General features: G+C 40.6%; 1 protein-coding gene across 1 annotated transcript in view; it reads left to right on the top strand.

Moving 5' to 3' along the window:
- The first annotated feature begins 662 nt into the window (after positions 1-662).
- The window catches only part of si:dkey-9k7.3 (circularly permutated Ras protein 1), a 74,021-nt gene continuing 50,286 nt past the window's right edge, over positions 663-24,397 (top strand). The window contains exons 1-2 of the mRNA XM_059975664.1: positions 663-799; positions 16,071-16,170. Of these exons, the coding sequence (XP_059831647.1) occupies positions 16,107-16,170 (64 nt within the window). The 5' untranslated portion in view covers positions 663-799; positions 16,071-16,106. The remainder of the gene's footprint in view (positions 800-16,070; positions 16,171-24,397) is intronic.

The raw sequence follows: 24,397 nt of genomic DNA, 5'->3' as shown, positions 1-24,397 counted from the left end.
CATAGCTACCTGGGTGAGATGTTCATTGAAACTCCCCCTTATTTAATTGGTTGCCAAGAAACAGCTCTCACAAGTTTGTGGGATTTCCAGAGCTGAGCTTTAATTGTTGCCAAAAGATTCGTCCTATTTTATAGAGGTAATTGAAATTTGTTGTGATTGTTTACAGCTGATTATTTTGCCGGGCCATTTCATAAAGTGGTAACATGACAGCATTATGTAGTAATATTTATGATTCCTACCTAAATAGAGATAAAGTAGCTTGTCTAGCTCCTCATGGACATTACTAAATGCGATGAAGTTGTTCAATATTCTCTGTTCAGTACTTTTACTTAATTTATTCTCATATCTCCCAATTCTATATCACAAGCACTGTTATAAGTAAGTTAATTATAGTAATAAACTCTGACTTAGATGAAGATGTATCTTTGTTGACTTTAACATGCAAAAATAAAAGCCTGTATTTCATTCACCATATCTAAATCACCTTATTATCAGTCAATTCTTAGTACATTAAACCTGATTGTTTCTCATGTAGTTTCCTGTTTACATAACTTAGTGAAACCTTGCTCTCTCTGTTTCCTGTGTAGAGCGGAACTAGCTTTTATATACATTTTTTTCTTCACTATAAATAGTTGCCGATGAAGGTTTGCAGATAGTAATGAGTGATTTCCTGTTTCATTCTCTGTACTACACCATCCAAAAGGTGATTACGCAGCGTCCACTGGAGAGATAAGGTGCTTGTCAAAACGAACATTGGATTTATCTTGTTATCCTTGGACAAACCCTTCCTTGTTTTCAGGTACAAAAGTAATTTATTTGGACTACCTTGTGCCCTTTTTGTTATTAACTTCATCCTGTTTTTAATAGTAGAAAAAACTTTATAACTTCTATTAGTGGGCATATGAAAAACTACAGATAGTGGCGTCACAAGAGACGGCAGATGTTGGAATCTGGAGCAACGCAAAAAGTGCTGGAGGAACTCAGCGGATCGACTGTCTATTTCCCTCCATAGGCGATGCCTGACCCACTGAGTTCTGTGGCACTATTTGGGTTAACTACTGATAGTGACTGTTTTGATTGTAACCAGAGTGCATATTGTAGAGTTCAACCCTTGAATAGAAGATGTTTTAAGTTGTTTTACTTTAGAGACTGAGCTGTAAGCAGTGCCAGTTGCAGTGGAGGACGCTGTATTGATAGACATGCTATAATTGGGAAGACCTGGTGCGATGTTCTTAGGAGATGTACATTAAGAAACATTATGTGCCTTAGGTTCATAGTGATCACTTCTCTTCAATATTTACACCAAACCCAAGAATATTTCCTCTTTTATGATGTTACAGTGTTTCTATAGAATGACTCACTTACTGCCTGTTACGCCATTGGCATTTAGGGCAGCAATGAAGGTCCTCCATCTCTGGCAGTGTTCAGGGCTTCCTTCATCATGTCAGTAGCTTCCTCTCAGTTTTCACTACTGTCAATCATACAAGTCCCAGCTGCAGGCTTGGGAATACCATCACACTCAGATGTAGAAGGACTCCTTATTGCTTTTGCCATAACAATTTTGTTTTACCAGTCAGTGTTGTTAGGCCTGAGCTGAACCCCTGAACCTGGAGGACTGGTGGACCGCTCTTAGTCTGGGCTCTACCCTTTGACCTGTTTAGCAAGGATGACCCCACCAAGAGCCGAAGCATAAAGCCCTGACCCCAGCCAAGATAGTTCGCTGTGTCATTCAGGCACACAAGGCTCCAAACCCTATGACAAGGTTGCAGTTCTCTTGAAGCACTGAATTTCTTAATAGAGAAGTATTTTCATTCATTTTTCTCTGCTGCTTTTGCGAACAAGACTTCTGTTTCTTTCTCAGGATCAATTCAGGATCCCTCAATTCCTGTTTCCTAAAAGTGCATCAGAGAATTAATGACTTATCAGGTCTTCTAAGAACTTTATACTGATTTCTGGTTCCTAACTGCTCGCTGTTTCTACGTGTTGACTTTCTGCGATTTGTACATAAGCACATCCAAATCCCTTTGAATCTCAATATTAACTAATTTCTCACTTGAACTACTTTAAGCATTATATTCCAATGTGCATTGTCCTATCTAATTTGCAATCACAGTCTACATTCCATCCTAGCAATGTATCATCAGGAAACATGGGATTTAATACACTTGAAAAAAGTAATTCCCAATATCTTCATGCGAATTGGTGTAGTGTCCTTTACTTACATCCTGAGTTCTTGAGTATTACCTTTGTTTCTATTATGTTTCCTGTCCAATAATAAATCATCAATTCACATAAATGCATTTCTCCATCTTGTTCCAGAATTAGCCATATCACCTTATAACTTATAAGGAATTCATCATATTATGAACAAAACTCCCGGAGGTTCCTTAGTTTTGAGGCCAGCTGTATCTAATTACTCAATATTAAATCTAAAATGTCGTATTTTCTTTAACATCTTATCCATTTAAATGCCCTTCTTAATTTAAAGATTTAAGCTGTTTTAAAAACTTAATCCATCAAATAATCCATATTAATTATTTGCAATATTGATAAGCGCAGCTTTTAACTTTTTCTCAGTAAATGATTAGATGCAGATTTTTCCAATTTGTACTGATTTATTCACAAACTACATTTAGTCATTTACACTGCAACAAGTTACACTGATGAAAAATCCCGCAATCCTGCCCTGCTTGGGAAATTTGAAACCATTTCCTGATTGGCAGATCAGGCAACATCTGTAGAAAGTCAGAGTTAATGTTTCAGGTATAAAATCGTTTCGTTTTTATTTCACATTTTCAGGGTCTACATTTTTGAGCTTATTTGGTTTTAACTTGCCGATTTTTTTTTCGTTTTATGGTCTGTCGGACGCTATTCGGCCAGTGATGTTCCACCAAGTCCGGGAGCATTCCGTGTGTTGGTAAACCGGTTTCCCGGGTGGCAATCTCTATTCGTAGTTCAGGGCTTCCTCTCAAATAAACTATGAATATCGGAATTAGAAAAGTAAATGGGGATGGAAATACAGATTTTACAAATAATTGCTGATCACGGGAAGGTTAGATTAGCATTTTATAATGTCCCCAGCAGCTCCGACTGTATCTCGAAGTGGGTTAACGTTTCAATTTGAATGCTGCCACACATGCTGTGTTGATCGGTGCTCTATCAACTGGCCGCCGTCATCCCAACCACAAAGCTCACAGTCTCGCCACCCTCCGACCCCGCACTGAGCTTCTTGTCACGCACCTCCCGCCCCCTCTACTTGCGGAACCTCACCACTTTTTCTGCCTCCTTGCGTGTCCAGATCTGAAATCCTGACGCTGTCCGATAATGGATGTGAGATCAACTACACTGCTTCCTAAATTAAACTTGCATTTTGTCTAGCTACTGAAAACAAACATTGCCGCTCTTTGGGCACGCGAACTTTTTGTGGTTAAGTGTCCATTTTGACCCCAGACTTTTATCACCAGTACATATAAGCAATGAAAAGCTTTCTAGTTGAAGCATCCGAGGCACAAAACACGAGAGGAACAACGTTCTAAAAATGTGTTATACGCGAATTCGTACTTTGACATTATCTCTTTCTTCAGCTCTCTGACTTGGTCTTCTTTGACCAAACTTTTCTCCAATGCTGCCAGTTGATTCTGCATCCTTTTATCCCAACACCCCATGAGACAAGTTGATTGACAGCTGTCTGTCTTTTAAAGGGTCTAGGGTTTTTATGTTTTCTTCTGCTTTAAGATGGATGGCCGTGAGGAGATTATTGGTGTCACTGTTCACTGTGTTGGTCATTAGCATTTCTCCCTCTCACCTCCCTAATTCTTCACCTACAGATAATCAAGTCAAGTTTATTGTCATTTAACTACATACATGTATATAATGTATCTAACCATATAACCTATATAGAAATGAGACAATGTTTCTCCGAACCAGGGTGTAAAGCACAGTAGTACACATAACACAAGATAACTTAATGAAGTTAGGGATAAAATCTACAAATGAATCACACATAAATAACAAACCAAAGTTCATTAATTAAAATATTGTAAGGCATGGAACAGATTAACCAGTGACAATTCGAATATGATGCTGCAGGGGGTTCAGAAGCCTAATGGCCTGGGGGAAGAAACTGTTTCTTATCCTGACCGTGTTTTTATGCATCGTAGTCTCTTGCCTGATGGTAGAAAGTCAAAGAGGATGCTGGATGGATGGGTGGGATTCTTAATAATACTAAAGGCCCTGAGGCTCCTGATGAATGTTCCCCGATGGACGGGAGGGAGACCCCGATGATCCTTTCAGCTGTTCTCACTGTCAATGGAGAGTAAATTAAAGCTAACAAATTCCCTCTTCAAATCCATTTAGTGCATGATACCACTAGAAAACACAAGTACAATAAGTATTTTGCTCTGAAATTTGGATCCCAGTCCCCACCCTCTCATTTCACTGCACTTCACATCCCATCTCATCATCTATCTGTCCCTCAAGATAATCTTAAAGGTAAGGGCTACGTCCTGCCCACTTATTCTTCTCTTTACTATGTGGTGGTTTCCCCCCACCCCTTCTTTTTCAGTACAAGTCAGGCATCGTGTGCCTCACCAAGCTGTCAGAAACATCCCTTAAGTCAGCAGGCTGTATTGCACTATCATCTACCAGTACCCCACTACAACATTTGGATTCTGATCCATCAAAACTCAGCTGTCCCACATTTTAAGAAATCACTGGTTTCTCCCTGATGCAGGTTCTCCCATCTCCTCATCCACCTGTCCCCCAACTTTATCCCAGGGTAAGGTATGAGCCTTTGGGAGATTACTGGAATGGATGGGGTTGGATTTACCAGCCTTCAGGCATCTGCTGGATGGAAGGCGGGCATTTCTCCCCTCATACCCTATCTGTACCCCCCCACCCCGAGCTGCAACAATTACAGGCTAGTTCAAGCTGAGTACCCGCAGATTCGCCCACTCACTGAGCTTTGCTGGTGGCTGCTCTTCCTGTGTCTGCTCACTCTCCCATCACAGCCGGTTTTGTTCATTTCCAACTGATGAGCAGAACCTCATCATAATTTGAGCACTGCCTGTATCAGGTTTCTTTCACATCTACAAGTTTTCATCCATTTCTTCCCATCAACCTCCTTTTCTAATATCCTGTAATCTTACACCTCCTCCCAGATCCTTTGATATTTTGACCCTGACTACCCCTATCCACTTGTCCATTCAACCCAAGGTGGTAGCAGAGGTTTTACTTCACAAAAGCCTCCTCTCGACTCTCTGCTGTTTCCTCCCCATTCACTTGTCCCGGACTATACTGTGCATCATGGCTTGGCATTGGCTCATTAATCTTCTGCACTCAGCACCATCTGCACCAGCCACCCTGAGATATATTCTTTTCATTCATAAGATTCACTGTTAGACTGCTATCCATTGCTCCTTTAAATCTGATGCAAGCCTCCATCTGAAATTTCTCTGATCTGCTTCGGTGCGGATGATTGCCTTTGGGCTGTGAGTTCCAGGATCTCAGCTCTGTGACAATGAAGGATAGGTAACTTACTTCCCAACTGGGAGATCATATCACTTGCTGAAATTGGAGATTGTGGTGTTCCTATACTCTTTGGAGGTTGTGATCATGGATCAGGGAGATACTGTTGAAGCAACCTTCTGAAAATCCAACCTGTTCTTGAGTACGTAGTATGGCAAGAGGGAGTGAGTACATAAAGTGAAAGATGGAGTGATGATCAACAACGTTGTTTTGTCCTGGATGAACTCTAGAAGTGAGTTATCCTCTTAGAACCAAATCTGAGCCTCGAAATGCAGCTTATTTGAGAATAATCTATACCTCCATTGTTTTCCTAGTCACTGAACCTAGAGCTGTACAGGAACAGCCCAAGAGCCCACGATGTTTGTGCTTACCATACTTACTCACCGAAGCCTGTCACCCTACTGGGGCACAGGCCTCCAAAAGTAGCTCACCAGAGTCTTCTGTACTGGGCCAGTCTTTCAAGTTGTCCTGAGATGTCGCCCATTTCTTGGTGTATCCTTTGTCTCCCAGGGATGAGGTTTTTGAAGCTTCTGCTGGTGTTTCTGTAACACTACCTTTTTTTAAATGGATGGGGTTGCTAGCCACTTGCCCAACCCTGCTCCTTTTGCAGCCGGGCTTGGGACCGATTTTCTTTCCAGTCCTGCCGAAGGGTTTCGGCCTGAAATGTCGACTGTACTTTTTACCATAGATGCCGCCTGGCCTGCTGAGTTCCGCCAGCATTTTGTGTGTGTGTGTTGCTTGGATGATGAGCACCTGCAAATCTTCCCTTGTTTGAGACAGTCCATGTCAGAGTTGTACTAACCATGGTGCCCATTTAAAGATCGTATCTGCCTGCACATGTTCTATACTCCTGAATTCCATGTCTATTCACTTGTCTGTCTAAAAGCCCTTTAATGAAATATTCTCATCTGCTTCCACCACTTCAACAACAGCGACTTATCACTCTCTGCACTTAAAAAAAAGCTTGCCTCATAAGTCTCCTTTAAACTTTCCCTCCTCTCCTCCAAGCTATACCCTGTGGTATCTGACATTTCCAGCCTATGAAAAAGACTCTGATTAGTTACCTTGTCTAGGCCGCTCATCATTTTATGGACTGTCAGCCTTAAAGCTCCAAGGCAAACAACCCAAATGTATCCAATCATTCCTTATTGCTAAAGCTCTCTATCAAGTCAGGTTCACTCTTGTCATAGGCATACAGGGTATACATGCATTGAAAAATTAGTTTTCTTCAGGAGGAGGTCAGTTTAAGACGAGGACAAACATACATCAGCATAAATCCACTTAAGTTATACATAATTTACATATATAAACATAACAGCACTAGTGCAAAACAAAGAGGTAGTGTTAAGGTGTTTCAGGTTGGTTCAAGAACCTGATGGCAGTGAAAATGAAGTTGTATTTGAACCTTGATGTGTGGCTCCCCTACCTCCTGCCCGATCGCAGCATCAACAAGAGGACATGGGTGGGGTCCTGCCTTCCTGAGACGTCACCTCAAAGTTAGGGCAATTTGTACACTTGATGGAATTGGCAGGGTCCACCACTTACTTTCCTGTGCATTGAAATTTCCATACCAGACCATAATGCAACCAGCCAGAGGGGTTTTTTCCCACCATACATCTGTAGAAGTTTGTCGGTCTTTGAATACATGCCAAACCTCCTTCAGCTTCTAAGTAGATAGAAATACTAGTGTGCATTCTTCATGATTGTATCAATACGTTGGACCCAGGATAGGCCCTCCAAGAAGTTTACACGCAGGAACTTGAAGCTGCAGACCTTTCAGTGAGGATGGGTACATGTTCCCCTTCCCCTTCCTAAAGTCCACAGTCATTTTCTTGGGATAGCTCTCCCTATTTCCAGACATCTGTCCTAGTAAACCTCTTCTCTTTTCTCTCCAAAGACCTCACATCCTTCCTGTATTGCGATGGTCAGAAATGCATACAAAACTGCAAATGTAGCCTTACCAACATTTTATACAGCGGCAGTATGACTTTCTAACATTTCTACTCAAGGCCCTTATCAATGAAGGCAAGTGTGCCATATGGCTTTGTTACCATCCTATCCATTTTGTTACCACTTTCAGGCAACCATGGACTTGCATTCAAAGATTGCTCTGCACATCACTGCACTGGAGGGTTGTGTATTACTGTATATACATGAGGTCCTAAAATACAACACCTCACACATCTCCATATTAAACTCCATCTGCCATGTTTCTGCCCATGTTTCCAGTTTGTTCAGATGGGAGTAGATCCTAACCCCAAGAATCTTCAATGAAGTCTCTAGCCTATATGCCCTTCTTAAACATAGAACATTATTACTTTTTCTCCAATCCTATGGGGCATTGCCTGTGTCTAAAGAGGTTACAAGGATCTCTGTTGAGGCCCCAGTGATTTCTCTCACCTCTCTCATCATCATTTGAGATCCCATCAGACACTGGAGATTTATCTGTCTTAAGGCTGAAGGAAGGTACATTAGATAAGAGATGGTTGTCTAACTTCCACGTACAAGACATACCCAAGACAAATTTCTACATTGTCAGGAGAGTGAAATAGACTACAGGAGTTCATGCTTCCGTTTCATAGCTCCAAGGACGTGGATTCAATTCTGAAGTCAAGTTTTCTCCGTGCATGTTCTCTCTGTGACCAGCGGGTTTCCTCCCACATCGCAAAGACATAACAGCAAGTTAGGTGGCTTTTGTATATTACCCCTTGGTGTAAGTAAATGGCAAAAAGAACCAAAAAAGGAATTGGTGAGCACATGTGAGAGAAAGTAATGGGCCTGTGAAGTGCTACTGGCACCTTTCAGTGCTGTGATCGACTCAAGAATGTTGTGAATGGGAATGAAACAGAAAATTCTGGAAATACTCAAGAAGCCAGGCAGCATCTGGGTAAAGAGAAACCCAATTCAGTACTTCATCAGAACCCTGCCAGCTCCCAGCAGAGAAATCCCATCAGACCTTTCCTCAGTCCCTTGCTTCCCTGTACCTCTGCCATTTATTCTCACTCACGCGTGTCCAGAAAAAAATAAGGTAGATGTGAATTTTGTATCTGCAGCAGAAAATGCTTTTGTCCTCGGCACTACACCTGGATATCACTGGGAACTTCAAAGTGTCCTGTTACCAGGGAGCTCAGCTGGTTCTCAAAAGGATGTGGAGTACATCATCAGATTGGCTGAACGTAGTGCTGCTGGCCACTGATGCTTGTGCTTTGACGGGAGCAGACCTTTGTGTGTAGCACCAGAACATACAAGAGATCTCCATGATCTCTCTGCATTGTGCTCATCTCCGAGGCAACTTTTTTAATGTGGCTGTTCTTTGGCTTGAAAGTCTGTAAGCTATGAGGCAGCTGTGAGCTCTGCATGTAGATCTCAGCAGGAACCGTACAGCTACTGATTTTGTGTTAACTTCTGTGTGCAAACTGATTTGCAATGTTTTCAAAAGAATTTTGGTCAATGTCACAAATTTTCCCTATACATTTGTCTGGGAGCTATTACTATGCACAGTGCATGTTAAACTCAGAGCAGGTAATCCAGTTTCTTGACACCTTTCTTTTTACTCGAGTTTATAAATTTCTCCAACCATTGTGGTGAGATTTGATCTCATGCCTGTGGTCAATGAATCAAGGCATATCAGTTGTATTCCAGGAATATGACATATGTGTGACTATGCTCATATAAAGCACATCCTGATATTTTCTGTGCTGAATGTTTCTGTACGGCACACTTTCACGCCCAAGTTCCAGACTTCCACCTCCCTCTGAGTGAAATTCATTTTGCTAGCTTACTGTCATTCTCCTAAAATTATCTGAAATCCATGCCCCCGGTTACTGACGTCTCTAATGATAATGGAGCTTTAATTTCTTCATGGCAGCTTCTAAATTTATACTCCACAGCTACCCCTCCCCTACTGTTGCAAGGAATCTAAGCAGTCCTCAAAATTAAAAGCTTTTGGTTTTAGCAGAATTCTCATAAATCTCCTTCATACTTATTCTATTGGAATTGTGCCCTGCAATTTTTCATCATGTCTTTAATTCTCCCTCTGTTCATAATGCAGGTTACGATTAGCCCAGTTCAGTTTGGTGCTCTTTCTTTGGTTTGTATCTCAATGTCACATTTAATTGGTGACATCATTTGTCCACTATTGACAATAATCCCATCTTTCCTTTGCCTTTCACTGTCTTTCTGTAGGTTCAGACTTTGTAGACTTGTTTTAAACAATATCTTCATAGATAACATACATCAGCAAAACTGGCCCAACACAAATTCTTTATTAGGGCAGGTAGGCTTTTTTTCTAAAAGATGAGGCAAGATCGGTGAAAATACAGATGAGCACTCTGAGGATCCTCAGGAGCCTGTACATACCAGCTACAGACTACAGTCCTTCCAGTTGCTGATACCTTATCCACATTAAAAAGCCTGAGTATGTTCCCTCCATTATCTCTGATGACCAAACAGGCTTCATTAAAAACTGTTTCCCTTTTTTTAACATTCGGCGTTTATTTAATATCTTATACTCACCTCCAACTGGGATTCCTGAATGTGTTATTTCTCTCGATGCGGAGAAAGCATTTGATCGTATAGAGTGGAACTACCTTTTTGCAGTTTTAGAAAAATTTGACCTTGGCCAAAGTTTCATCTCTTGGATCCAATTGCTGTATCTGTGTCCTACTGCCTCTGTTTTAACCAATTTTCAGAAATCCCAAGTATTTAATCTCAAACGTGGCACCCGCCAGGGATGCCCCTTAAGTCCCTTTCTCTTTGATTTGGCTATGGAACCTCTGGCGATAGCATTTCGAAACTGCCCTGAATTGACTGGGATTTGGAGAGGGGGTGTTGAGCATAAAGTTTCTCTCTGCTGATGACTTATTACTCTTTCTCTCAAATCTGTCTACATTCTTACCTCCAATGTTTTCACTTCTTGACCAGTTTAGCCAGATCTCTGGCTATAAACTTAATTTACATAAGAGTAAACTTCTCCCAATTAATAAAGAAGCACAAGAACTAACATTTCATGATCTCCCTTTTAAAGTAGTCCATAATCAATTTACTTATCTTGGAATTACAGTCACAAGGAAGTTTAAAGATCTCTTTCGTGAAAACTTTGCCAATCTTTCATATGCTATAAAACATATACTGTCTGGTACATAGTCTGGTAAACATAGTCTGGTACAATGGTAGCCTCTATCTATGTCTTTGGTAGGTCGTATTAATGTTGTTAAAATGTATGTTCTCCCCAAATTTTTATACCTATTTCAATCTATCCCAATTTTTATTCCTAAATCTTTTTTTGATTCCTTAGACTATTATTTTGTCATATCTGTGGCAGAATAAGCGCTCCAGAATTAATAAAATCCATCTCCAAAAATCTAAAAAAGAGGGTGGCATGGCTTTACCTAACTTTCGTTTATATTATTGGGCAGCCAATATACGTTGTGCTACCTTTTGGTCTTTTTTCCATGGCCAACCCGAGTGCCCTAATTGGGTGGCAATGGAGTTGAGCTCCACTAAAGAATTATCTATCTCTGCACTTCTTGGCTCTGCACTCCCTAGTAGTCTGCCCAGATCAATAGCTAATCCTCTTGTTAGACACACTTTGCGTATATGGGCTCAGATCAGAAAATGCTATGGTTTCCAGGGGTTTTCCGTTTCCAGCCCTATTGCTCATAATCACCTTTTTTTACCTACTACATACGATTCAGCATTCCAGGTTTGGTATAGGAAGGGCATTAGACATTTTGAAGATCTTTTCATTGATAATCGCTTCGCTTCTTTTCAGCAGCTCACTGTTAAGTTCAATCTGCCCAATGCTCATTTTTTCAGATATCTCCAAATCCGACACTTTATTGCTCCTTTAATTCCTAACTTTCCTGAAATGCCTGCGAAAAATGCTATGGACCTATTTCTTTCCATGAATCCACTAGGTAAAGGCTTAATATCAATCATCCGAGATAAACTAGCAGCCTTATGATGGGCACCCATGGATAAAATCAAAATGGCCTGGAAGCAGAATTTAAATATCTCCTTATCTGAGGAGAGCTGGGATTCAGTTCTCAAATCGGTTAACTCAACCTCTCTTTGTGCTCGCCACTGCCTTTTACAGTTTAAGATTGTTCATAGAGCCCATATGTCTAAATCTAAACTATCTCGATTCTACCCTAGCGTTAGTCCGCTCTGTGATAAATGCAAGAGAGGCGTGGCCTCTCTCATCCATATGTACTGGTTCTGTCCTAGCTTGGAGAAATTCTGGAAAGATGTCTTCACTACGTTATCGTGTATTCTGAATCAGCACTTAGAACCAAACCCTTAATTGCTCTGTTCAGTTTTTGGGGCGAGACAGATTTATGTCTGGGTCCGACCAAATGCCGAATATTATCCTTTGCCTCTCTCCTGGCTAGACGCTTGATCCTCCTCAGATGGAGAGATGTTGCCCCACCCACTCATGCTCAATGGCTTAACGACATCATGACCTGCTTGGACCTCGAAAAAATTCATTATTCAGTTCTCAATTCGGATTTAAAGTTCCATAAGATCTGGGGACCTTTTATCGAGTACTTTCATAACCTTCCTCTTGACTAGGGTTTTTTTTTCTTTTCGGTCCCTTGCTTTCAGCTCCTTTTTTTTCTGGTAGAAGACATTATTATCCTCTGTTGCTGAGTGTATTCACAGTCTGGGAGTTTGGCTGTCCTGACTTATACTCTCTGTATTGTGTTGTGGTTGGTCTGGAGTTGCTGTTGTTTTTTCTTGTGTTGTGGGGCTTGGGGAGGACACTAAGCTTACTTGTCTTTAATTTAGGTGCTTTTTTTTTTGCTAAATTCTCTTCCTTTGTAGCATATTGTTATTGTATGCTTAATTTTGCACTGTTTTAATGTTCCTCATTGGGATTTGAGGTTTTTAATTTGTAAAATGTTTCGAAAAACTAATATATAAAAAAAAAAGCCTGAGTATGGTCAATATTCAAAGGTTCTTGATCAGTGGTCATATTAAAAAGCACTTTGTGGTATCTCATTGTTGAAAAGATGCTTTATTTCTACACTGGCAGTTTTATGCACTTATCGTCCAATGTTCAACATCTGTCATTCAACAAAAATGTGCCTGATGTTCTTAACAACCTCCCAACAAACTGAGAGCTTTTTGAATAAATAATTGTCCTTCAGGAAAATATGACCAATTACCCCCAAACTTTCAATGGGGAAAGATTAAAATAGATTGGGAAATTGTAAATGCAAGTGATTCTGTAGATGTTGTAAGTCCAGAGAAACACACACAAAATGCTGGAGGAACTCAGCAGGTCAGGCAGCATCTATAGAAGTGAATAAACAGCCGATGTTTCAGGGTGAAACCCTTCATTGGGACTGGAAAGGAAGGGGGAAGAAGCCGGAATAAGAGGTGGGATGGAGGGGAAAGAATTCAAGCTAGAAAGTGATAGGTGAAGTCAGGTAGATGCGGAGTGGGGTTGAAGTAAGAAGCTGGAGTGTGATAGATGTAAAGCGCTGGAGAAAAGGAATCTGATAAGAGAGGAAAGTGGACGATGCAAGAAAGGGAAGGAGGAGGGGCACAAGAGGGAGGTGATGAAAAGAGAAGAGGTAAGAGGGGTGGGGCAGAGTGGGGAATTGAAGAAGAGGGAAGGGGGAGAGGGAATAATTGTTGGAAGTTGAAACTAATGCTTATGTCATTAGTTTGGAAGCTACCCAGATGCACTAGGAAATACTGTTTTTTGCAGCTAGAGCGAAGATGCTCGACAAAGCAGACCCCCAATCTACATTAGGTCTCACCTGTGTAGAAGAGACTGCATCAGGAGCACAGGATATAGTAGACAACCCCAACAGAAGGAGATTTGTCTCACCTGGAAAGACTGCTTGGGGCACTGAATGGAGGTGAGGAAGAAGGTGAATGAACAGGTGTAGCACTTTGCTGTCAGAGATAAGTGCCAAGAGGGAGATTCATGGGGAGAGACGGATGGACAAGGGAATCATGGACTGAACTATCCTGCAGAAAGTGGAAAGAAGGGAGAGGTAAATGTGTGTTTGGTAATAGGATCCAGCTGCAGATGGCATAAGATGTGGCAGATGATGTGTTGGATGTGGAAGGCCATGGGGTGATGGGCGAGGACACAAGGAATTCTATCCCTGTTAAGGTAGCAGGGAGATAGAGTGAGGGAGATGTTCGGGAAATGGAGGAGAAACAGGTGAGGGCAGCATCAATGATGCAGGAAGGGAAACCCCATTCTCTGAAGAAGGAGTACATCTCTAATGTGCTAGAAAGGAATGCCTCTCCTGCCAACAGATGCAGCAGAAATGAAGGAACTGAGAAAAGGGATTGGCATTTTTACAGGAGACAGGGTGGGAAGAGATCTGGTCAAGATAGCCATGGGAGTCGGTAGGTTTTTAAAACTTATCAAAAGTCAGTTGACAATAGAGTTGAGGTCCATTTTACTTTCTCTTATTTTTCTATTTTATCCTGCTTGGTTCAGTCCTTCCCGAGCAACATCCGTGATACTTCAGATGCTCTTGATCTCCTCACCAACCTTCAATTTCCTGGTCCTGATCACCTCATTTTCACCATGGATGTCCAGTCCTTGTACACTTCTATCGCCCATCAAGAAAGCCTTAAAACTCACCGCTTCTTTTTCAACAACAGACTTGACCACTTCCCCTCCACCACCACACTCCTCTGTCTGGTGGAACTGGTCCTCACACTCAACAGTTTCTCTTTTGGATCCTCCCACTATCTCCAAACTCAAAGTGTAGCCATGGGTACCCACATGGGCCCCAGCTTTGCCTGCCTTTGTGTTGGCTACATGCAATGGCTCATGTTTCAAGCCTTCCCTGCTAATGCTTCCCAACTCCTTCTGTGTTACATTGAATACTGCATTGGTGCTGTTTCACGCACCCCTGCTGGGCTTGTCAGTTTCATCAACTTTGCCTCCAACTTCCAGCCTCCCCTTAAATTCACGTGGTCCATTTCTGACTCCTCTCTCCCTGCATTCGATCTCTTTGTCTCCAACTCTGGATACAAACTGTCAACTGATATCTTTTATAAACCTACCAACTCCTTGAAAATAGCAGCACAGGTTGATAGAGTGGTGAAGAAGGCTTTCATAGTTCAGCACATAGAATAGAAAAGTTGGAACATTATAATGGAACTTTATAAAACACTGGAATATTGTGTACAGTTCTGGTTGCCACACTGAAGGAAGAATGTGTTTGTGCTGGAGAGAGAACAGTGGAAATTCACCAGGAATTTCAGCCAATCCACCCAGATTGGAGAACTTTATGGAGCGAGATTGGATTGGCTGGGCTTGCTTCCCGTGGAGTGAATGAGACTGGGGGATGATCTGAGAGAGGTATAAACATTATAAAAGAATGGATAGGGTAGATGGACAGAATCTCTTTCTTGTGAAATAGGTATCAAAAATAAGAAGGTGTGAACTTAAGGTGAAAGGAAAGAATTTTGAAGGAGATTTGAGGAGAAAGGTATTTTTTGAACACACAGAATGGTTGAAATTTGGAATGCACAGCCAGTTGAGGTGGTGAAGTCAGATATGATGACTACATTTCAACAGCTTGTCTACACTTTAGCAGACAAGCATAGGAAGATACATATCTAATGTGAGTAAATAGTGTATGTGTAGATAGGCAAAAAGATTGGCATGGATACACAAGAAGAAATATCCATTTCTTTGTTGTCCATCTCCATGACTAATTAACAAAATAGGTCTTAAGGTAATTTAAAAAGTATTTCTAGTTCTAAAGGACTGCAGAATTCTATAAAGGGTGGTTGTAAAAACGCCGTTGGTCTATGTTAGGGATGGTTAATGGTGCATGACTTGTAGAGCTCACTGTTCCAGAACATGAGTGCTGCCAATGCTTGCATGACATGATAGACTTGTTTCTAAATGACGAAAGGGAACTTGTTAAGAAAAATACCAAAATGCTCAATCCCTTCTTCATCCAGATGTGCATCTAAAGGTCTCTTCTGTCCATTGTCAACGTAGTCATGGAGTTGTACAATAAAGAAATGGACATTTCAGCTCACAGGTCCATGCCAATCTGTTTGCCCATCTACACATAGTCTATTTGCTCACGTTAGGTCTGTATCCTCCTCATTTCATGAGTCCTGATGAAAGGTCTTGACCTAAGACATCAACTGTTCATTCCTCTTCATAGATGTTGCCTGGACTGCTGAGTTCTTCCAGCACTTTTTACATGTTACTCTGTTCATTTCAATAGCTTTTCTAGATAGCACTTTTGTGAAGTCTAACTGTTCATTGAATAAACTGTTTCATTTAATTTCCTAATGACTCCTAGTTTTCCGGAATGTCCTTGACACATAGTCATCATTCACTTTTCTGTATTAAATTTTTCCCAATTCTCTTCATAATTTTTAAATTCACTTAGATTACCTTTCAGTGGTTTCCTTTCAAAAGGAAACAATCTCTAACATATCCATTTAGTAAGCTGATATTCACCATATTTGAGTATATATAGTTAGTAGTCAAGTCACTTCAGAGGAGTAATTCTGATGTTCATTTTCTTTTCTTTCTTTAGATCACTTTAGTATCAACTGAATGTCCGGCTAAAGTCATGGAATTTGCATGTAGTCACATTGTATACAATTCTCAAAGCATAACCAGAAAAAGAGAAAATGGTAAGTGCAGACTAATTGATCACCTAAGGATATTTATTCTAGTCTCTTAATATCTCTGTAGATGAATAAGCTCACATATGATATTAAGACATGTAGAGAAGGTGCCTAAGCTTGATCCATTGTGAGGAGAAGGTAGATAATATCCATTTGTAGGTTCCTGAAATTAATTTGGCATCCTGGGCAGACAGGGAATGAATACTCAGTGATTCGACTTATTGCTTGTCTATTCCATTTTCTTATCAGTAACTCACAACTCTGGAGATTATTGGTCTGTCTTTTGTCTTCTGCTTAAGCAGGTCCTTAGGGTTTTGGGTGACTTGAATTCACTCCAGTTCTGTGGGTTCAGAGATGAATGATGAGGCCAATGAGAAACCAGAGCCTCTGCCACAGGGCAGTTGATGTTTGTCAGGGCAATTGGGTGGGTAGTTTGGGAGATGATGTGCTGTTCCATTATAAACACTAGGCTTCTGTATGCTCTACATAAACTGGCTTGTGTTTCAAGGTTAATTGTTTGCTCCTCTATTCTGTCCAGCTAAAGGATGATGAGATTGTCATGTTATTTTTGAGGATATCTTGACAGAGTCTTTGAGTTGTTTCATTTGTCTGTCTGGCAATCCCTTGCTGTAATGGAGTTCCGTGCAGAGTTCATGTTGGCTACTGCACATTTTAAAGCTATGAACTGTTTTCTGCTGCCATAGAATCATAGAACACTGCAGCACAAAACAGGCCCTTTGGCCCATCTAGTCTGTGCCAAACCAATGATCTTCCTAGGTCATCAACCTGCACCTGGACCATAGCTCTCTATAACCCTCCCATCCATGTACCTATCCAAATTTCTCATAAATGTTGAAATTGACCCTGCATCCACCACTTGCTCATTCCATACTTTCACCACCCTCCGAGTGAAGGAGTTCCCTCTCATTTTCCCTTTAAGCATTTCATCCTTCACTCTTAATCCATGACCTCTAGTTGTAGTCTCACCTACCTTCAGTGGAAAAAGCCTGCTTGCATTTACCCTATCTTTCCCCTTCATAATTTTGTATTCCTCTATCAAATCTCCCCTCAGCCTTCTGTGCTCTAGGGAATAAAGTCCTAACCCATTCAACCTTTCCCTATAACTCAGGTCCTCAAGTCCTGGCGACATCCTTGTAAATTTGTTCTGCACTCTTTCAAACTTATTTATGTAATATGTTCACAGAGGTCACAGGTCACCCTGTGATCTCCACCTCTGAGGTCAAATTCAGCCTGTCTTTCAAGAGGATGAACCCTTGCAAGGTGGAAAGGCCTGGTGGAGTACCTGGTAAAGCTTTGGAAACCTGTGCTAATCAACTGGTGGGGGTATTCAAAGATGTCTTAAATCTCTCGTTGCTTCAGTTGGAAGTTCCCACATTCTTCAAAAGGGCACCAATTATACCAGAGCCCATGAGGAGCTGATGATTCAACCATTGTTGGCACAGTTTGAGATGGTGATGAAAAGGCATACAGGAGTGAGGTATATCAATTATTTGAGTGGCGTCCCAGCAACAACTTTGCACTCAATGGCACCAAGACCAAAGAGCTGATTGTGGACTTCAGGAAGGGTAAGCTGAGGGAACACAAACCAATCCTCATAGAGTGATCGGAAGTTGAGAGAGTGAGCAATTTCAAGTTCCTGGGTGTCAATATCTCTGAGGACCTAAACTGAATGCAACATATTAATGCATCTAAAAAGAAGGCAAACAGAGGCTATATTTCATTCAGAGTTTGAGGAGATTGGTTGAACTAAAACACTCAAAAACCTCTACAGATGAGCCGGAGAGCATTCTGACAGGCTAAATCACTGTCTGGTAATGGGGGGTGGTGGGGGGGAGGGCTGCTGCACAAGATCAAAGTAAGTTGTAGAAACTTGTAAAATTAATCAGCTCCATCATGGGTACTAGCCTCCGTAGTATTCAAGACATCTTCAAGGAGCGGTGCCTTAGGAAGGTGGTGTCCATCATTAAGGATCCCCACCACCCAGGACAAGCCCTCTTCTCATGTCAGATGTACAGATGCCTGAAGGCACAAACTCAGGGATTCAGGAACAGCTTCTTCCACCTTGCTATTCGATTTCTTTTTTTTTTAAATTTTTTTATTAGTTTTTCAAAACATTTTACAAATTAAAAACCCCAAATCCCAATGAGGAACATTAAAACAGTGCGAAATTAAGCATACAATAACAATATGCTACAAAGGAAGAGAATTTAGCAAAAAAAAAAGCACCTAAATTAAAGACAAGTAAGCTTAGTGTCCTCCCCAAGCCCCACAACACAAGAAAAAACAACAGCAACTCCAGACCAACCACAACACAATATAGAGAGTATAAGTCAGGACAGCCAAACTCCCAGACTGTGAATACACTCAGCAACAGAGGATAATAATGTCTTCTACCAGAAAAAAAAGGAGCTGAAGGCAAGGGACCGAAAAGAAAAAAAAACCCTAGACAAGAGGAAGGTTATGAAAGTACTTGATAAAAGGTCCCCAGATCTTATGGAACTTTAGATCCGAATTGAGAACTGAATAATGAATTTTTTCGAGGTCCAAGCAGGTCATGATGTCGTTAAGCCATTGAGCATGAGTGGGTGGGGCAACATCTCTCCATCTGAGGAGGATCAAGCGTCTAGCCAGGAGAGAAGCAAAGGATAATATTCGGCATTTGGTCGGACCCAGACATAAATCTGTCTCGCCCCAAAAACCGAACAGAGCAATTAAGGGGTTTGGTTCTAGGTGCTGATTCAGAATACACGATAACGTAGTGAAGACATGTTTCCAGAATTTCTCCAAGCTAGGACAGAACCAGTACATATGGATGAGAGAGGCCACGCCCCTCTTGCATTTATCACAGAGCGGACTAACGCTAGGGTAGAATCGAGATAGTTTAGATTTGGACAAATGGGCTCTATGAACAATCTTAAACTGTAAAAGGCAGTGGCGAGCACAAAGAGAGGTTGAGTTAACCGATTTGAGAACTGAATCCCAGCTCTCCTCAGATAAGGAGATATTTAAATCCTGCTTCCAGGCCATTTTGATTTTATCCATGGGGGCCCGTCGTAAGGCTGCTAGTTTATCTCGGATGATTGATATTAAGCCTTTACCTAGTGGATTCATGGAAAGAAATAGGTCCATAGCATTTTTCGCAGGCATTTCAGGAAAGTTAGGAATTAAAGGAGCAATAAAGTGTCGGATTTGGAGATATCTGAAAAAATGAGCATTGGGCAGATTGAACTTAACAGAGAGCTGCTGAAAAGAAGCGAAGCGATTATCAATGAAAAGATCTTCAAAATGTCTAATGCCCTTCCTATACCAAACCTGGAATGCTGAATCGTATGTAGTAGGTAAAAAAAGGTGATTATGAGCAATAGGGCTGGAAACGGAAAACCCCTGGAAACCATAGCATTTCCTGATCTGAGCCCATATACGCAAAGTGTGTCTAACAAGAGGATTAGTTATTGATCTGGGCAGACTACTAGGGAGTGCAGAGCCAAGAAGTGCAGAGATAGATAATTCTTTAGTGGAGCTCAACTCCATTGCCACCCAGTTAGGGCACTCCGGTTGGCTATCCGATTTCTGAGTGAACATTGAACCAATGAATGCTACCTCACTACTTCATTTATTATTTTATTTTATTTCTACTTTTTGCACTACTTATTTAACTATTCAATACATATTATACTTACTGTAATTCAATATTTTTCTCTATATTTATTTATCATGTTTTCATTGTACTCCTGCCATAAAGTTAATGAATTTCACGGCGTATGCCAATGACATTAAACCTGATTCTGATTCTGATCTTCCCTGTAGGTAGGTGACCAAAACTGGACACAACACTCCAAATCAATCCTCACCAACATCTTATACAACTTCGATATATAACATTTCAACTCCTGTACTCAATACATTGATTTATGAAGGCTAATGTGCCAAAAGCTTTCTTTATGACCCTGTTTACTTGTGATGCCACTTTCAAGGAATTATAGATCTGTATTCTCAGATCTCTCTCTTCCACTGCACTCCTCAGTGTCTTACCACTCACCCTGTTAGACCTCCCCTGGTTGGTCCTCCCGTACTTGTCTACATTGAATCCATCCATTTTTCAGCCCATTTCACCAGCAGCTCCAAATCCTGCTGCAAGCTTTGATAGTCGTCCTCACTGTCCAAAGACAAGTGGGCTTCAGCTGCATTGTGAGAACTCAGTTTGTTTCCAGCTTTGACCTTATCAGTATGTTAGAAGGTCATTATTTTCTGATGTCCTGTAAGGTGGGTTAGGTCTTTTTTGGGGAACAGGTCAAATTTTCTCATCTGCTCTACCACTTTGAAAGAGGAAAATAAAATTACAGTGTAAGTGTTTGTTTGGAGAGTAATGTTGGTGAAATTATTACACATTTGGAAGCTGAAGGCCATTGGTGCTGTGGAAAAGTTCTTATATTTTTATTCCAGCTCACTGAAGGTAAATTTCATCAATGTCTGCTTTTTTTGAGAGACACATTACAAAATAGGAATGGTCCACATTTTTAGTGTTCTCATTGTGGACATCTATTGGTAGTAAATGCTACTCTGCATTAGGGTGGGGGTTGATAGCATAGCTTTATTTTGAAATATTTAGTATAAGGCCCATTCTTTTGTATGCTTCAGTGAATAAGCATCAATAATGATCTGGAACTCAGCCTTAACTTCTGCAAAACATCATCTGTATGCTTCAGCTTAGTTTCTGGGGGTGGAGTAACATTGGTTATGCAGAGGGGTTAAACTGTTTCCTATTTTTAATGTAGATGAGCTTCACTCCAATGAGAATATTGTTGAAGGTGAGGTCAGTGCGTGATTGGGTCTGCTATAGACCAACTGAAATTACAGCTTGCATGCCATCATGTAGCAGATCTAACATGGAGACCAACAGTTGCAGGAAACGAGGTTTGAGCACGGTACTCCAACAGAGGCAAAGGCTTTTCTGAGGACAAGAAAGCCATTTATATTGGCCGGCATTGCTCCCTATGTTTCTTTTGAAACTGACGCATGATAATGGATCCTGAGATACTCCCCACGTGGATGGATATAATCCACACTATGAATAAGGGAGCAGGCATCAAAATCCAAAGTTCAAAATAAATTTATTGTCAAAGTACACATATTTTACTGTGTATTACTTGGGATTCATTTTCTTGCAGCCATTTTCAGGGAAAAAGTTACTACAATAGAACTTTCTAAAAACCGTACATGAAGAAAGACTGACAAACATCGATGTGCACGAGAAGACCAACTGTGCAGATAAAAATAATACTGAGAGCATGAGTTGTGAGGAGTTCTTGAATGGTCAGAGAATCAGTTCAGGGTGATGGTAAATGAAGATATCAGTTTTGGTTCAGGAGCTGATGGTTGAAGGGTAACAACTGTTCATGAACCTGGTGGTATGGGAGCTACGAGCCCTATACCTCCTGCCTGATGGTGGTAGCGAGAAGAGGAGAGGGCCTGGAGGTTTTCCGATAGTGATCAAATTGTCCGTTGGAGAGAGGCTGCTGAAGAGGACACTGGCAATGTCTTTTCCTTGAGCATTTAGCAAGGAGAACCACTATCAGGTTTCTCTTCTTTTATATTATAGTATAAAACTTTCAAAGAAATCACAGTGACACAATAGCTGTGGATTGTGCAATTTTTCATGCTTTGTTAATTCCAATTAATGCAATGTTTAGATAGAATGTAACAATATGTGAAGATAAGGCTCATGTTCAGTGAACTATTGTGCTTTCAGTGAATCTGAAGACCCAGAGCAAGTGTGAGTATTCAGTGTAAATTATCAATGTAGAGTAGCACTTTCATTACCAGACACCTGAGATTGAGTAGAAATTCTATAGATTTTAAAGTTATGAATTTTTCTCCCCTTCTGAAAAAGAGCCTGAAAGTGGCTTCAACCACATTTGTGAAAGTTTCTATTTTTGACTGCATCAATCTGTAGAAAGTAGTGTCTACAACATTAGATGGTGATAAAGTTTAAAATGGGCCGAGTCTCTGTAGGCAGCACACCAGTATTTCTCATCTACTCCTGTACTTTGACAGGGCCAAGAAGATTAGAGTGCAAAATTATTTTGGTGGGATGGGGTGTGGGGGTACATAGATATTGGTGCAAGGTTTAATGTGTTTAACAACCTGAGGGCCACCAATGCTAGGGAAAGAATTTCTGTTTCTTTTTCTCTATACTCAATGTAGTACAGTGGGTCACAAATAGAGCAGTGCAGGAAAGCATGCTGGAGCAGTTGGATTTTCTGTTAAAAAATAAAATGAAATTCTGTTTCTCTCTCCACAAGTATTGCCTGACTTGTGGAATGTTTCCAGTGTTTTGAAGTTAGTGTTTTGCTTAGCCAGTTCTTAGTTAAATATTTCCTCTGTCATTGATTGGATGGTGAAGAATTGAATTAAGGAGATAACTCTTACCAGCTGACTTTTCTCATTCTGGCTTTGTGATTTAATGAAATTTATTCTCCAGAAACTATGCACCTTACTCCACACGGCAGTAAAACATGAAGCTTGAACAAGCCACTTTATGTGTTTTCAAAGTTCATTTATTATCAAAGTATACAACTGAGATTCTTCTTCTCCAGATAGCTATGAGACCAAGAACGGCAACATGATCATCAGCCCCCAACCACCACCCCGCATGGGGAACAAGAACGTTGCTCCCCAAATACCCCTCTCCTCGAACGAAATGCAAAAAGAACATCTCCCCACACAAAGAAACTAACCAAAAAAGAATATCAATCCCGAAATCCTCCCCCACACAAAATAACTGAGAAATAACGGGTGAAAACACTGAATATAAAAACAATGAGATCTAACCATGGAAGTGAAGGCTGAAGACCGATGATGCTATTTCAATAGTTTAACTTAAATTGTTAACTTAAATTCTTACTTTATTGTACTTATTTCTTGCTACTCTTATTTCCATAAATTGTATGATACTATATATCTTATCAAGGATTTTAATACTCTGTTTTTTTTTGTACTCAACTCACTTTCAGGTTGAGTATTTTGAAATCAGCCATACCAATTTCCTTTATCAGCAAACATTAGATCTTTGAGATTGCTCTTTGACTCCATCCTGCAAAGAATGGAATTTTAGCTTCAATGGACAAGGATCTCTAATCTCCTTGTCACTATCCCATCAGAGCCTAAACTGTCCAACAGTCATGGTAAAGATTCATTCCTGGAGAATAACGTTGGAGGCCTTTCGGGAGTCATTAATTAGCAGATAAAGAAGGAAGAAAATTTAATGAAAGAAAAAGTTCAGCTGGAAAATGTAGGAACCCCTATTACAAGTGGAACTTCCACCCATTATTGCTAGAGTCATTACCAGAGTTAACATTTCTCTTGTGGTTAAATATGTTCAAAGAATTTTGATAAAATATTCTGAGGTTGCATGAGCAGGTGTGATACAAAGACTTCCTGTTTTACCCCACGCTCACAATATACAAACCAGTCAAAGGAAGTGTGATTTCTGTCACTGCCTTTAGGGCTCAATAATATCAGGCTTGATTTTGCTGCTGTAAGCAACTGAAGAAAGTTGGTGACATGTCCTGTACTGCAACTTGTTGAAATGTTGAAATCATTGTCAGTTGTAAAACTAATGCAATCCTTTCCTAGGATCCTTAAGTAAGGACAGCAGTATGTCATGGACAATTTGTAGATATATGGACTTTCATGTAGTCAAGAGGAACAGCATGGATAACCCAAAGTTCAAAGTTGAAAGTACACTTATTATCAAAGTATATTTATGTCACCATATACAACTCTGAGATTCATTTTCTTGTGACAATACTCAATAAATCTATAGAATAATACCCATAATATAATCACTGAAAGACCACCCAACTTGGATGTTCAACCAGGGTACTGAAGACAACAAGCTGTGCAAATCCAAAAAGAAAGAAATATAGCAATAATTGATAAAAAAGCAATAAATGTTGAGAACATGAGATGAAGAATCCTTAAAGTGAGTCCTTTAGTTGTGGGAACATTTCAATGATGTTGAGTGAAGTTGAGTGAAGTTATCCCCTTTTATTCAAAAGCCTGATGGTTGAAGGGTGGTAACTGTTCCTGAACCTGGTATTGTGAGTCCTGAGGCTCCTGTACCTTCTTCCATCTTCTGTACCATCAGGGTGTCCTTGATGATCGATGCTGCTTTCCTATGACAATGTTTCATGTAGATGTGCACAATGGT

The sequence above is a fragment of the Hypanus sabinus genome, chromosome 7, assembly GCF_030144855.1.
Source record: "Hypanus sabinus isolate sHypSab1 chromosome 7, sHypSab1.hap1, whole genome shotgun sequence".
NCBI lineage: Eukaryota > Metazoa > Chordata > Chondrichthyes > Myliobatiformes > Dasyatidae > Hypanus > Hypanus sabinus.
The sequence above is the reverse complement of the archived record's forward strand: the minus strand, read 5'-3'. Positions and strand labels throughout refer to the sequence as shown.